This window comes from Nycticebus coucang, chromosome 4, assembly GCF_027406575.1.
Source record: "Nycticebus coucang isolate mNycCou1 chromosome 4, mNycCou1.pri, whole genome shotgun sequence".
NCBI classification, from domain to species: Eukaryota; Metazoa; Chordata; class Mammalia; order Primates; family Lorisidae; genus Nycticebus; species Nycticebus coucang.
This window is the reverse complement of record NC_069783.1, coordinates 24,425,998-24,439,764: the sequence shown is the minus strand read 5'-3', so window position 1 is coordinate 24,439,764 and position 13,767 is coordinate 24,425,998. Positions and strand designations below refer to the sequence as shown.

General features: G+C 40.7%; 1 protein-coding gene across 1 annotated transcript in view; it reads left to right on the top strand.

Annotated features, from left to right (window-relative positions):
* Positions 1-13,767, top strand: part of HADHA (hydroxyacyl-CoA dehydrogenase trifunctional multienzyme complex subunit alpha) — a 49,462-nt gene that overhangs the window by 1,747 nt on the left and 33,948 nt on the right. Inside the window, exons 2-5 of the mRNA XM_053588195.1 lie at positions 6,891-6,932; positions 7,021-7,091; positions 8,677-8,810; positions 12,995-13,133. Coding sequence (XP_053444170.1) covers positions 6,891-6,932; positions 7,021-7,091; positions 8,677-8,810; positions 12,995-13,133 — 386 coding nt within the window. The remainder of the gene's footprint in view (positions 1-6,890; positions 6,933-7,020; positions 7,092-8,676; positions 8,811-12,994; positions 13,134-13,767) is intronic.

The following is a 13,767-nucleotide window of genomic DNA, read 5'->3' as shown; positions in this document are numbered from 1 at the left end:
ATGGAGTCAGTACTCAGCAAATGTTATCTATTATTAACTTTCCAGCCCTGAAGAACTGTGAATGTTTATATCTAAGATTTTTTTTTTTTTGCAGTTCCTCTGGCATGTGAGGCCAGCGCCCTACTCCACAGGCGCTGCCCTGTATCTAAGAATTTTTAAACTAATTTTTATATTTTACATGTGTAATAAAAAGCTACCAGCTTGATTTTTCTATTTTGTGTGTAGAAATATATATACACATATAAATATGTATTTTACATTGTGTTTTCACCAATTAACATTTGAAACAAATGTTAGCTACTAACCCCTTTTAATAGCAATTTATAAATTTTGGGAAAATGTGAATTTAAAATTACCTGCACACCCATATTACCATTAGATTCAACAAATCAGTCTTTCACCCTGAAAGTCTGTGCCAAGGCTTTCCACACATTTAATGAGATCATGACATTTGCTGCTGATTGGTTAAATTCTTTTGAAATCGACTTGTAATTCTTGAAGCTTTAAAGCATTCCTGCTCTATAAGTGCTATGACTCTGAGTGTGACTTCTTGATGAAAATCACATCTTAACCAAAATATCTTGTCTAATTCACACTCCTAAATCTAAATTCCCAATTATGTAACTAGTAAAATAATTTCATAGGAAATGAATTAGAGGCAAATTCTTTAGTAGATGGTGTTTGTTTTTTGTTTGTTTGTTTTGGATGGTGTGTTTTTTAAATTTGACTCTTACATCCTTAGTCCCATCCTTTCCCCCAGGACTGAATTTTAAGAATACAACCAAAATAATGTTTTCAAATTTGAAATTTGTTTCAGTGTACTCCAGCTCTCTGCTGACTTTAGTCTGATGAGGTCTTGTAGGTATTTTCTTGAGTTACATCACAGAGATGATTAAAAAGTAGGTCAAAAGTTGGCACAGTAGATATAGGCTAAAGTTCACACGGCTGTTGTAGAGTAAGATACGCTGTTAGGCAGTGGGTAAGGCTAGATTCCAAAAGCAAAGCAGCCTTGTACTAAAATTTATTTTACTTGGCTGTAGTTTGGAATTCTTTCCTTTTCTTTTCTTTCTTTTTTTTTTTTTTTGTAGAGACAGAGTCTCACTTTACAGCCCTTGGCACTCTGGCATCGCACAGCTCACAGCAACCTCCAGCCCCTGGGCTTACACGATTGTCTTGCCTCAGCCTCCCAGGCAGCTGGGACTACAAGCACCGCCACAACACGTGGCTATTTTTTTGTTGCAGTTTGCCGGGGGCCAGGCTTGAACCCGCCATCCTTGGTATGTGGGGCCAGCGCCCTACTTACTGAGCCACAGGCACTGCCCTGGAATTCTTTTCTAAATATGTTTGTGTATTTACTGATTTTCTCTTTGCTTTTTGTCTCTATTAATAGATTCAGGGATTTTGTGTTTGGATGTATGACAACATAGATAGGTTAGTGGGTAAGAGTTAAAATAGTTTAAACTATAGGCTACTATGTACCAGCCTGGTTTCTCAGATGTTTTTGATCTTTACGTTGTAACCCATGCTTGCTCCATTATCTTTTTCTTCTTGAGGACTTATCTCCTAACATACTTTTTTTTGTTTTTTGAGACAGAGTTTGACTTGGTCATCCTCAGTAGAGTGATGTGGCATCATAGGTCATTGCAACCTCAAACTCCTGGGCTTAACCGATTCTCTTGCCTCGGCTTCCCAAATAGCTGGGACTATAGGCACCCACCACAATGCCCAACTATTTATAGAGATGAGGTCTTGCTCTGGCTCAGGCTGGTCTTAAACCTGTGAGGTCAGGCAGTCCACCCTCCTCGGCCTCTCAAGTACTGGGATTACAGGCGTGAGCCACCACACCCGGCCCTAACATACATATTCATGTGTCTTGGTCTTTGTCTGCCTTTCCACCTTATTCCTCATTCCCAGTCAGTCCTTTTCCACCCTAATCTACTTTACCTTATTCTAGCTAGAATTCCATCCCCTTGCCTCCCTTCCCACTAGAATTTCTACTTTATAAGGAAATTCCTTTCTTATGCCAGATCTATTTTCACTTCTTCATTTAAGTCTGTTCAATAGAAACTTATTCTTCCCATGTATCATGTTCTTTGCTGCCCTGCAATATAAGCTCCACCAAGACAGGGATTTTTGTCCTTTTTGTTCACTCCAAGGGCCTAGATGTACTCCAAGAGTCTAAAACAGTGCGTGGCACTTGGTAGGTCATAATACTTTTTGTTGTTGAATAAATGACTATGAAATGATGTCAGACTAGATTACAATGTGGTTGGTGAAAACATTTAATACAGATGCAGCAATTAGGGAACAAAACTGTAAATAATAAAGATAAAGGCAGGATGGGCAGCGCCTGTGGCTCAAAGGAGTAGGGTGCTGACCCTATATGCCGGAGGTGGCAGGTTCAAACCCAACCCTGGCCATAAACTGCAAAAAAAAAAGATAAAGGCAGGAGAGGATTGTTGTGTAGATACAATCTGAAGATAAGGTTTTATGGAAAAGATTGGAGTCCTGATGCCATAGATAAACAAGGAGTGGTGGTGAATCAAACATCAAATGATGTATAAATAAATAAGAGAAGTAAATCCTTAGTGAAGTAGAAGTAGTGGGAATTGAGGAGATGAGGCTTCTCCTGTCTTAAATCACTGGAATTCACTAAGGTTTTTTCAGGGTCACATGATTAGTAATAAAACTGATGGTTGAACATTGGTCCTTGTACTAGAAAGGCTGGCTTAGACTGCTTAAAGAAGAAATGTAGACAAAGCCTGAGATCACCTCACTCTGCTTATGGTGTTATCTGCAAAGTTTTCTTTCCCTTTTTTAGTATATTGCCTTGCCTTTTAGACAAATATAAAGCTATTTTCTGTGTCTTTTTTTCCTTTCCTTAAAAGAACTGCAGAATAGAGAGAAAAGATTGATGAAGCAAGAGCCTTGGCTAACTATTAATAATCCTCCTCTAGGCTGGGCACATTGGCTCTGACTTGTAATCCTAGCACTTTGGAAGGCTGAAGCAGCTGGATATCTGATTTTTTGATACTAGATTGGGGCCCAGGAATTTGTGAGTATATTTGGAGCTCCCCAGTTGATACTAATGCTAGTACTGGTGTGGGAATACTAGTCCAGCTGGGTACATTGGATAGTCTCTTGAGTTCGACTTTGGCTGTAAGAATTGTGGCCAGCTTTGAAAGGGTCCCTGCTGCTGATCAAACATAGGCCATTTTCAGCTTCAAAGTAGTTATGATTATAAGGTTTGTTTCTAAATCGTGTAGAAAGTGTTTTTGGTAGAGTTAATATTTAAAATAGCGTGTAGATAGGGCGGCGCCTGTGGCTCAGTGAGCAGGGCGCCGGCCCCATATACCGAGGGTGGCGGGTTCAAACCCAGCCCCGGCCAAACTGCAACAAAAAAATAGCCGGGTGTTGTGGCGGGTGCCTGTAGTCCCAGCTACTCGGGAGGCTGAGGCAGGAGAATCGCCTAAGCCCAGGAGTTGGAGGTTGCTGTGAGCTGTGTGACGCCACGGCACTCTACGGAGGGCAATAAAGTGAAACTCTGTCTCTACCAAAAAATAAATAAATAAATAAAATAAAATAGCGTGTAGATACCCTCATATTAATCTAAAATAAATAAAATATATATACATAAATATTGCATTTAGAATATCCATTGTGGATTTGGTTTTTATTGTCCATTGCCCTTATTGCAAGCTAGGGCGAAGTCTTAGACTCTTTCTTTGTTTTGTTTTGTTTTTGAGACAGAGCCTCAAGCTATCACCCTGGGTAGAGTGCCATAGTCTCACAGCTCACAGCAACCTCCAACTCCTGGGCTTAAGCAATTCTCTTGCCTTAGCCTCCCGAGTAGCTGGGACTACAGGCGCCCGCCACAACGCCCAGCTATTTTTTAGTTGTAGTTGTCATTGTTTGGCAGGCCCGGGCTGGATAGGAACCTGCCAGCTCTGGTGTATGTGGCTGGCGCCTTAGCCACTTGAGCTACAAGTGCCACCCTGAAGTCTTAGGCTCTTCTTTGACATCTTCCAAATTCTGAACCAGGTGGCTTAGCACCCATAGCTGAGTGGTTAGGGTGCTGGCCATATGCACTGGGGCTAGTGGGTTTGAACCCGGGCCCAGGCCTGCTGAAAACAACTATGACAACTACAACAAAAAAATAGCTGGGCGTTGTGACAGGCACCTGCAGTCCCAGCTACTTGGGAGGCTGAGGCAAGAGAATCACTTAAGCCCAAGAGTTTGAGGTTGTTGTGAGATATGGCACCACGGCACTCTACCGAGGGCAACATAATGAGACTCTCAAACAAACAACAACAACAAAAAATTCTGAACCACGTGAGGGAAGGGAATTCAGAGAGTAGAAGAATAGACATGGAGGAAGCCAAGTGGTCACAGACTGGTGGAAAGGAATAGCCACTGAGAGGCTGCCAAAGGGTAACTCTTTCTTTACTAGCCCTCATAAGTTAGGCAGGCACTCCCCATTCTCCTAAAGTATGTGTGCGGATTCCAAAACCATATAACCACTAGTGTAGCTCAAAGGCTGTATATTTCAATGAAAATTAGAAATAAAGTTTTAAGACTAATAATTAAAAATTAAGTAACAAATACTTGGGGAATGCTAATGTAATTAGAGGAGATGGATGAGGGAATCACTGGATATTTTTAGAACACGAGTTCTTTGTTATAGTTGATATTACTTTAAGACTTATGCCTTTTCCTAAGTGTGTACAGTTACTAATCATAAAGTAATTGATTTGTTTTTATCTTTAGAAACAAAGAAAGAGAAACATTTTCCTGAAATAATTGGACAAAATTTGGAAGATGGGAGCAGGGAGAAGAATTAGGAGTTAAAAAGTACATAGAAGAAGGGCGGCACCTATGGCTCAAAGGAGTAGGGCTGGCCCCATATGCTGAAGGTGGCGGGTTCAAACCCAGCCCCAGCCAAAAACTGCAAAAAAAAAAAAAGTTCATAGGAGAAATGGTTTGAGGTGAACCAGGAGTGAAAGACAAGGGAAGAAAAAGCAGGGTGCACTGAAGAAGACTGGAAATTGTAATTAAGGGGTATTGACCCTGGGTTGCCTCTAGAACAGCTTAGTTACCACCTAGAGCGAGGTGTTTGGATGAGAGCAGGGCAGAGGTAAGCCTTCGCTGGTAGAAAAGAAGTAGAATAATGCCCAAAACAAACTTGGAATATTTGACTAGAATTCCCCAATGTTCCTTATCTTCTATTTGGCGTTCATATTGATAAAGAAAGATTAAAAACAAAGAAAAGAGCCAGGCGCGATGGCTCACGCCTGTAATCCCAGCATTTGGGAGGCTGAGGCGGGTGGATTGCCTGAGCTCACAGGTTTGAGACCAGCCTGAGCCAGAGCGAGACTCCTTCTCTAAAAAATACCTGGACGTTGTGGCAGCCCCTGTAGTCCCAGCTACTTGGGAGGCTGAAGCAAGAGAATCGCTTGAGCCCAGGAATTTGAGGTTGCTGTGAGCTAAAAACACCACGGCACTCTACTAGGAGTGAACGAGTGAGACTGTGTCTAAAAAAAAAACGAAAGACAGTTTAGATGGAAAGACCCTCTGCCAGGGCTTCTCTTGTGCTGCTGGCCTGTGTTCAAAAATATGTCATCATCGTTGTTGTCATCATCATGCTCAAGAGTCTAAGTTAGTGATTTGGGAAGGAGAGTAGCTGATCCTTGTTTTCCAAGGAGTAGAACATTCTTGGTGCAGGGTGATATAAATTTTATCAGTTAGAAATACTTAAAATAGCAAAGTGTAACATGGAATGCTTCATTTATAGCAGCTGCTATAATTGACTCTGGATTTTACTTTTGATAGAAAGTCCATCTCCAGAAAAATGTGGGAGGAGTCAGCTGGAAAACATAGTTGGGATATATTTGTGATACAGATGGAACTAACATTATGGATTGCTTTTTGGGTTACTTATTGCTAGTTTATTTGTTTACTGTTGCTGCTGTAACAAATTACCACGAATTTTTTTTTGTAGGGACAGAGTTTCACTTTATCGCCCACGGTAGAGTGCCGTGGCGTCATACAACCCACAGCAACCTCCAACTCCTGGGCTTAGGCGATTCTCTTGCCTCAGCCTCCAGAGTAGCTGGGACTACAGGTGCCCGCCACAACGCCTGGTTATTTTTTGTTGCAGTTTGGCCGAGGCTGGGTTTGAACCCACCACCCTTGATGGGGGAGGCCGGCGCCCTGTCCACTGAGCCACAAGCACCACCCATTACCACAAATTTTGTGTCTGAAACAGTGAAAATTTATTATCTTGCAACTATAGAGGTCAGAATGGTCTCACTTGACTAAAATCAAAGATGTTAGCAAGGCTGTATTCATTCTGGATACTATAGGGGAAAGTCCATTATCTTTTCCAGCTGCTTGAGAACACCTGGCATTCTTTGACTTGTGGCCTACTTCCTCCTTCAGAGTCAACATGGGACAAGTCATTCAGACACTGCCATCTCTCTGGTTCTCTTTGCCTCCCTCTTTCCTTTTGTGATTCTACTGGGCCCACCTGGATTATGGTGTGGCACAATAATCTTCTTCTATTAAGGTCAACTAATTAGCAACCTTAATTCTGTTTGCAACCTAATCCTCTTTAGCCATGTAACTGACCCTACTTATAGGTTCTGGGAACATAGACATCTTTGGGAGGCCATTTTTTTCTACTTTCCTCATTTAGTATCCAGGTAATCATTTTGACCTGATGATCAATACCAAAAAAAAATATGATGGTAGTCACAATAATGTCCTAGAATATGTTGTTTTGACTGGGGTTATTGTCGTCGTTGTTGTTGGAAATTATAGCTTTGTTATGTATAATGGTACTGTAGAAATTCTTTTTTGCAAGTTAACCAAGAAATATCCTTTTTTTACAGGTTATATTTGCCGAAACTTTACAGGGTCTTCTGCTTTACTGGGTAAGTTTAATTTCTTGTTGACATAACTGCTTTTTAGATCTACTTTGCAGTGAACATGTTTACGAATAAATTTTCCTTCTCTTTTTAGCCAGAACCCACATTAATTATGGAGTTAAAGGGGATGTGGCAGTTATTCGAATTAACTCACCCAATTCAAAGGTACCTAATTTAATTTAGTGCTTTTTATTTCTACTAATTGCATTTATAAATCAGTCCTTAATGGGAAAGAAGTCCACCAATCTAGTAGTAATCTTACCATATGAATTTATAGTTTTTTTGATGGTTAAATTGAAGTTTGGCAAATTGCCTAAGGAAGGCAGTTTTCTAAAGCAGAGGTCCTCATGTGAGAATTCCACTTGTTGACCTCAGTTGCCAGATTAACATTCTATTGTAGTGTAGAACAAGCAGGTAATTTATTAGATAAGAACCAAAGTACAAGCTTTGTTTATAAGAATCAAAATTTGCCTATTTAAACAGGATGTTGTTAAATCTGCATTCTCTGTTACCTGCCTGACATGAGTCATTATTCATAGCAGGCCACTTGGATTAAAGGTGGACACTTGGCTCTTAGCTTCCTGAGTGATATCAATAATTAAGTCTAATTCATATATTGGAAGCTGGGCGCAGTGGCCTGTAATCCTAGCATTCTGGGAGGCTGAGACAGGTGGATTGCCTGAGCTTATGAGTTCAAGACCAGCCTGAGCCAGAGCAAGACTTCATCTCTAAAAAATAACCAGGTGTTGTGGGGGGCACCTGTAGTCCCAGCTGCTTGGGAGGCTGAGACAAGAGAATCACTTGAGCCCAAGAGTTTAAGATTGCTGTGAGCTGTGACGCCCAGGGCAACAAAGTGAAACTCTGTCTGAAAATAATAATAATAATAATAATAATAATTCACAGAACAGAAATCAAGTTCTGTTCAAAGTATAACTTCATTTGTCTCTGGCAGCTTCAACAAAGCATGCAACCTTAATCTAGTCTTTTGCCAAGAAGAGCTTTATTACAGGAACTCATGGTTTTCCCCCACCTAAAATTGGTATAAAAGTTTCATACTTTAAAAGCCTTATAACCAGAGGCCTGGATATAATAGGAGGACCTCGATGGAAGCAGTTGACAGCTATCACAAATGAAGGAAAATATGAGCCATTCCCCTTCTCTAGAGTAAATCTTAGCATCCACTAACCCATGATTCAAGCTTGAGATATTTTTTTCAGAATTTTCTTAAGATGAACGTTTTTCCTGAACACAAAAGTGATATATGCCAATGGTAAAAAATTTTAAAACTCAAACAAAATTTATAAAGAAAAAATAATAATCATTCATAATCTAAATCCTAAGACAACCACATTTTTTTCTTCTAAGACATAACCACATTTAAATTCAATTTCAACACATAATATTTACAAAGCTGTGTCTTATTTTGATTTCCTTTCTCCCTTAATATTATAAAAAAATTTTCCATGCCTGCATGTGATTCAGACTCTCAGGAATATAGCCCAGACTTCCTGCTTTGACTAGACCTATTTTTGAAGAGAAGGATGCTTATAGTTGGCCAAAGCTGCTTGAAGAGAAAGCTACTGGGTTAGGGATAGGGGCAAGAGGGAGGTTCTTGCTTGCTCCTAATAGTATATTTCTGCTGGATAAACATATTTCCCATAATCACATAATCAAAATAGCTATTGATGGTGATATATACATCTTTTACTTCAAATTGAAACCCTTGGATTTATATATTTCCCTTTGGCAGGTAAACACACTGAGTAAAGAAGTGCATTCAGAGTTCATAGAAGTAATGAATGAAATCTGGGCTAGTGATCAAATCAGAAGTGCCGTCCTTATCTCATCAAAGCCAGGCTGCTTTATTGCAGGTGCTGATATCAAGTAAGTTTTAGGAAACTTGAAATTGCCTTTTGTGAGTATAATAAAGTCAACAAAAGAGAGGGAAGGGGGCTGCTTGTTTAAATCACATCAGATTAAGTATAGCCTTTCCCAGAAGTTGAAAGCAGTGGTTTTTTTTTTTGTTTGTTTGTTTGTTTAGGTTTATTTTTGTTTTTGGCTTCTGGGTTTGAACCTGCCACCTCCGGCATATGGGGTCTGCGCCCTACTCCTTTGAGCCACAGGCGCCACCCTTGAAAGCAGTTTTTTGAGCAGAATAAAAAAATGCTATAGGGCGGCGCCTGTGGCTCAGTGAGTAAGGCGCTGGCCCCATATGCTGACGGTGGTGGGTTCAAACCCAGCCCCGGCCAAACTGGAACAACAACAACAACAACAACAACAAAAAATAGCCGGGCGTTGTGGCAGGCACCTGTAGTCCCAGCTGCTTGGGAGGCTGAGGCAAGAGAATCACATAAGCCCAAGAGCTGGAGGTTGCTGTGAGCCGTGTGACGCCACGGCACTCTACCGAGGGCAGTAAAGTGAGACTCTGTCTCTACAAAAAAAAAAAAAAAAATGCTATAAAATTAAACTCATAATGAATGCCATGTTTAACTCATCAAACCAGCAAACATTTTTTTTTTTTTTTTTTTTTTGTAGAGACAGAGTCTCACTGTACCGCCCTCGGGTAGAGTGCCGTGGCGTCACACGGCTCACAGCAACCTCTTAACTCTTGGGCTTACGCGATTCTCTTGCCTCAGCCTCCCGAGCAGCTGGGACTACAGGCGCCCGCCACAACGCCCGGCTATTTTTTGGTTGCAGTTTGGCCGGGGCTGGGTTTGAACCCGCCACCCTCGGCATATGGGGCTGGCGCCCTACTCACTGAGCCACAGGCGCCGCCCAAACCAGCAAACATTTTAAAAGTTTGAAAATACTATGTGTTAGCTAGGACTCAGGGAAATGAGAAAGTTAATATATTACTAGTAGGAATGCCAGTTGGTATAGCCCCTATGGAGAGCAATTTGGTAACATTTAGTAAAATTGAAAATATATGTCATATGATCTAGAGAAATCTCACTCTTTTTTGGTAAGGACTAATGTACAAGGATCTTCAGTCCTGTTTAATTTAAAATAATGAAGAATTTGAAACAAACCAAATGTTAATGGATAAGCAAAACATGGAATATTCACATGATAAGATACTACAAAACAAAAGGAGTTGCCGGGCGCGGTGGCTCACGCCTGTAATCCCAGCACTGTGGGAGGCTGAGGCGGGAGGATTGCTTGAGCTCAGGAGTTCGAGGCTTGTCTGAGCGAGAGTGAGACCCCGACTCATGAAAACAATGGAAAAACCCAGCCGGGCGCTGCAGCGAGCGTCTGTAATCCCAGCAGCTTCAGAGGCTGAGGCAGTTGGATGCCCACAGCCCGAGTCTGAGGTTGCAGTGAGCTACCACGCCATTGCCCTCTGCTCAGGGCACAGGGTAGAACTGTGTCTCGACAAAAAAAAAAAAAGGAGTTAACTAGATTCACAACTTAATGTTATAACTCAAAAACATAACATTAAGATTAAAAAGGCAAATTGCAGAATGTTTCGTGCAGTATATAGTTTATGCATTTTTAAACCAAACATGAAATAATTTTTTTTTGAGACAGAATCTCACTATGTCACCCTGGGTAGAGTGTTGTGGCAAACTCTTGGGCTTAAGCTATTCTCTTGCCTCAGCCTTACAAGTAGCTGGGACTATGGGTGCCGGCCACAATGCCCAGCTATTTTTTTGTTGTAGTTGTCATTGTTCTTTTTGGGGGTTGGGGGGGTGGACAGAGCCTCAAGCTGTCGCCTTGGGTAGAGTGCCATCGCATCACAGCTCACGGGAACCTCCAACTTCTGGGCTCAAGTGATTCTCTTGCCTCTGCTTCCCAAGTAGCTGGGACTACAGGTACAACGCCTGGCTATTTTTTGGGTGCAGCCATTATTGTTGTTTGGCGGGCCCAGGCTGAATTTGAATTTGTCAGCTCGGGTATATATGTCTGGCGCCTTAGCCACTTGAGCCATAGGTACCGAGCCATAGTTGTCATTGTTGTTTGGCAGTCCTGAGCTGGGTTCAAATCTGCTAGCCTGGGTGTATGTGGCCGGCGCTATAACCACTGTGCTATAAGCGCCAAGCCAATTTTTTATATTATTTATGGATATAAGTATGTGGTTGGCCTGGAAGGATACACTACCAATATGAAAGTGGCTGCTTCAGGGAAAAATGAAGGGGTGGGAAGACTTAAGATGTCAAAGGAAAACTTTACAGATGTAGCTAGAATTTTCTTTCCCTTTTTAAGGTGATATGATGTTTGCTCACATATAATTTGTTTATAATCACGACAAAGAGATCAAATGGTATTTCGGTGTTAGTTTAAACTTGCAGGTATCCAACCTTTTTTTTTTGTGCTGCACATTAAAGAAGAGTTGTCTTGGGCCACACATTAAATACACAAACACTAACGAAAGCTGATGAGCAAAAATGAAGTTCTGTTTATAATTTTCATGGTATCCAACACCACAGATAAGCAAAACAATCTTCAAATAATCTACATGTGGCCCAGAAGCAGCCACAGGTTGGACACCCTTGATATTAACACCTATTAATTCTGTCAGAATATAGGTATTTGTTATATTATTCTTTCTATTTTAACTATATTTTAGACAATTATTGCCAGCATTATAGGCTTAGTAATTTGTACTTAAGCTGTTTATAAACGTATTTTTAAACCTTGTTTCACATTGTGTACCCTTTCATATATATGTATAGTGCTTAGAATTTATAAATGTTCAGTTTATTTAATGTTTATTTTTTACAAAAAGCAAGCTTATCTGTGTCTAGTGCTTTTTTGTGTGTGTGTGTGTGTGTGGTTTTTGGCCGGGGCTGGGTTTGAAACCGCCAGCTGCGGCATATGGGACCGGCGCCCTACTCCTTGAGCTACAGGCGCCGCCCTCTAGTGCTTTTTTGTTCTAGCTCAATTATTATTTGTATGTTTGTTTCGAGATAGGGTCTGCTCTGTGTTGCCCAGGCTAGAATGCAGAATATCATCACAGCAGCCTCAAACTCCTGGGCTTAAGAAGTCCTCCTGCCTCAGTCTCCTGAATAGCTAGGACTATAGCACTACTACACCCAGCTATTTTTTTTTTTTTTTTTTCATTTTTAAAAGAAACAGGGTCTTGCTGTTGTCCAGGTTGTTCTTGAACTCCTGGCCTCAAACGATCCTGTTGCCTGTCCTCCCAAAGTGCTAGGATTACAAGTGTGAGCCGGTGTGCTGGGCCTGGCTCAATTATTTGAGCCTAATGAAACACTATGTGTCTGGCAGTAGCTACTTACTACCACAGGAAAATATTTGCAGCTTCTATGAAGCCCTCTAAGCAACTCCTAGTGTATAAAATGACAGAAAATCTAGTTATCCTTGGTCAAAAGTGTAAAATCCATATCTTAAATGTGTTTAGAAACAAACTAGCAAAATGACACAGACTGATATTAAAGAATATTGAGTGTAAGATTTTGTATCAGATCTCTTTTTAATCATTAGGGGTATTTAGAGGTTTTTAATCCCTTAAAACAACTTGGGAGCATTCTTTTTGTTGTTATTTTGATTGCTATTTAATCTAACCACCTGATAGTGAAAATGTTTAATCTGATAATGAAAATATGTACCAGCAGATGTACAGAACTTTTTTTTTTTTTTAGAGACAGAGTCTCACTCCGTCACCCTCCAGCTCTTGGGCTTAGGCGATTCTCTTGCCTCAGCCTCCCGAGTAGCTGGGACTACAGGCACCCGCCACAATGCCCAGCTATTTTTTGTTGCAGTTTGGCCAGGGCCGAGTTCAAACCCAGCACCCTACTCACTGAGCCACAGGCGCCGCCCCATATACAGAGCTTTTTAACCTAATGATTTGTTATAGAAGCAAAAATAAATTATGCAAAATGTTTTGTTTTATGTTTTCTGGATTCAGAAATTTAACACTTTTTATAAAGAGGTAATATTGCTAATATTAGCATTATTTGAAGGAAAATCACTCTTGAACTATTGAGTATTTGAAGATTCATTACCAAATATTTATATACGATAGGATATGTGTATTGTGGACGAGGTATTGAACAAAGTAGCTGATAATTTGATCTTTCCTTTTTTTGCTGTTTTCATGGACACGGCAGCATGTTAAGTGCTTGCAAGACCCCTCAAGAAGTAACACAGATATCGCAGGAAGCACAGAGAATATTTCAGAAATTGGAAAAGTCCACAAAGCCTGTCGTGGCTGCCATCAGTGGATCCTGCTTGGGAGGAGGACTTGAGGTATAGATTGATCCCAAAGTCATTGAGACACTACACCTCTTCAGTGGGATTCACCAGCTGCTGCTTCTCTGAAAATAGTTTTCAGAGGAAAACAGCTTTCTTTTTAGTTATCAGACTTCTGGATAGGCTTTAATTCTTAATCTGGGTGCCACAGAGCAAGTGGTCCAGGGCAGTGGAATCAACGTGTGATGTTTTCATTTGTAAATTGAGATTTGAACTGGATCACTAAGGTGATTTTCAGTTGCAAAAACCTAGTTCAAGTTTTCAGGGCAAAGATTCAGAGCTATCGGACCAATGCTCTTCAGCTACTTATGTCTAGCTGAGATACGCAAAGCATAATATGCGTATATGTTTAAGTGCTTTGTGAATAGTAAAGGTGATAAATAACAGATTTGAGAGAAGAGATGCTTATTAGACTAGAACATGTAGGAAAAAAGAAAGGGAAAGAAAAGAACGTTTTCTGAGCATTTGTCACATGCTGGACTCCTTGCTAGATACCATCACATGTGTCATGTGTCATATAACAATGTTTCCGTCAGCGATTGACCACTTATATGACAGTGTACTTTTACTCTACCATTTCTATGTTTAGATGCACAAATGCTTATCATTGTGTTACAGTTGCCTACAGTAT